Source organism: Empidonax traillii, unplaced genomic scaffold (assembly GCF_003031625.1).
Source record: "Empidonax traillii isolate 1590-97213 ecotype Southwest subspecies unplaced genomic scaffold, ASM303162v1 scaffold7341:size5076, whole genome shotgun sequence".
In the NCBI taxonomy this organism is placed as follows: domain Eukaryota; kingdom Metazoa; phylum Chordata; class Aves; order Passeriformes; family Tyrannidae; genus Empidonax; species Empidonax traillii.
Genome location: NW_020962534.1, coordinates 84 through 1894, shown reverse-complemented (window position 1 = coordinate 1894; position 1811 = coordinate 84). Strand labels below are relative to the sequence as shown.

The 1811-nt window shown below is 64.3% G+C and overlaps 1 protein-coding gene across 1 annotated transcript; it reads left to right on the top strand.

Moving 5' to 3' along the window:
- Positions 1-381: 381 nt before the first annotated feature.
- On the top strand, positions 382-1596 carry LOC114073612 (otoferlin-like; the record flags this gene model as incomplete). The annotated part of the gene is made up of 3 exons (XM_027911338.1): positions 382-436; positions 1097-1228; positions 1534-1596. Coding segments are annotated over 3 exons (250 nt in total), but the record flags the coding sequence as incomplete, so codon positions are not given.
- Between the last annotated feature and the right edge of the window lie 215 nt (positions 1597-1811).

Sequence of the window (1811 nt, the reverse complement as noted above, 5' to 3'; positions counted from 1 at the left end):
AGTGTCCCAGGCTGGGATGGAATTCCCAGGGGGAGCTGTGGCTGCCCCTGCATCCCTGGCAGTGTCCCAGGTTGGGATGGAATTCCCAGGGATGTTGTGGCTGCCCCTGGATCCCTGGCAGTGTCCCAGGCTGGGATGGAATTCCCAGGGATGTTGTGGCTGCCCCTGCATCCCTAGCAGTGTCCCAGGCTGGGATGGAATTCCCAGGGGGAGCTGTGGCTGCCCCTGCATCCCTGGCAGTGTCCCAGGCCGGGATGGATCCCCTGGGATAGCGGGAAGTGTCCCCAGGGGGGGTGGGAACCGCCCAGCCATTCCCACCCAAAGCATTCCATGAATCCCACCCCTGGTTTGAGCGGGGGGGTCTCTCGTGCCCCTCCCCAGGTCCAAACCTGACATCAAGATGGAGCCCAGTGCTGGCAGGCCTATGGATTACCAGGTGGGTGACAACGGGGTGTCCCCACCCCCGGCCCTGGGGGGGGGGGGGGGGTCACAACCAGGGACATTCCCCAGGGAACAGCTTCGTGCCGTGCCCTGTCCAAGCTGGATTTCCCAGGAGCTGGAGTTGAAATGGTGGATGGATAAACCCCAAAGCTGAGTTTCTCAGCTGGGCGTGTTCCCCGTGGCGGGGGGGCCCAGCCAAGCCCAAACTGAGCCCCCCATGGAAAGCTGCTCCCCCTTTCTCCTTGGAGGGACGGTGGGAGGTGTCCCAGCCCAGGGCAGGGAGGTGGGGGGGTGACCCTCCAGGTCCCTTCCAGCCCAGCCCTCTCCGGGGTTCTGCTGTGTTTGGGGCCGAGCTCTGACCCCACAGCTCGCAGAAATCCACGGGGTCTCCCCCTGCCTGGCAGCCCCCCACGCTCTGGGGGCTGAACCCACCGGGGTTTCCCGTGGGATCTCCCCCATCCCACCACCCAGCCCCCACCCCAGGCCCCTCCTGGGATGGGCTGAGCGGCCCCAGTGATGTCCTGGTGTGACCTGGAGGCCCCAGAGCCGCCCCCCCCCCGCCCCAAAAACACCTCCAAAGGAGGGTGGGGGGTGAACCCCAGCCCTGCCAGCGCCAGGGGGAGGAAAGGTCCCCCCAAACCCCCCCTGTGCCCAGGTCAGCGTCACCGTCATCGAGGCCAGGCAGCTCGTGGGGCTCAACATGGACCCCGTGGTGTGCGTGGAGGTGGGCGAGGAGAAGAAGTTCACGTCCATGAAGGAGTCCACCAACTGCCCCTACTACAACGAGGTGGGTGGGGTGGGGAAGGGGCATTTCCCGGCCCCTGGCGCTGCTTTGGGGTTTGACTCCCTCCACGGGGTGAGATCTGGGTGGGAAATGATGACTTTTGCCCGCTGGGGGTTCAGGAGGTGCCCCCCCTTCCCCCCGGGGGTAAATTATTCCCAGCTTTTCCAAGGGTTTAGCGCTTCCTTTACCCCTCCCCGGGGTGCAGGGGTGGGTGTTGGGGACACAAGGGCATGTCCCAGGAGCTGCAGGGGCCCCTCCCAGGGTTTTCCGACCCCAAGGATCCCTCACGGCTCCTCCTTCCCTTCCAGTACTTCGTCTTCGACTTCCACGTGCCCCCCGACGTCATGTTCGACAAGATCATCAAGCTGTCTGTGAGTGAGAGCCCTTCCCTGCTCCTTCCCCCAGGACATGGGCACAAAACAGCCCATTCCGGGGGGGATTTCAGCTCCTGAATTCCCTCAGATCCCGGGTCTGCACAGCTCCTGAATTCCCTCAGATCCTGGGAGCACACAGCTCCTGAATTCCCTCAGATCCTGGGAGCACACAGCTCCTGAATTCCCTCAGATCCTGGGAGCACACAGCTCCT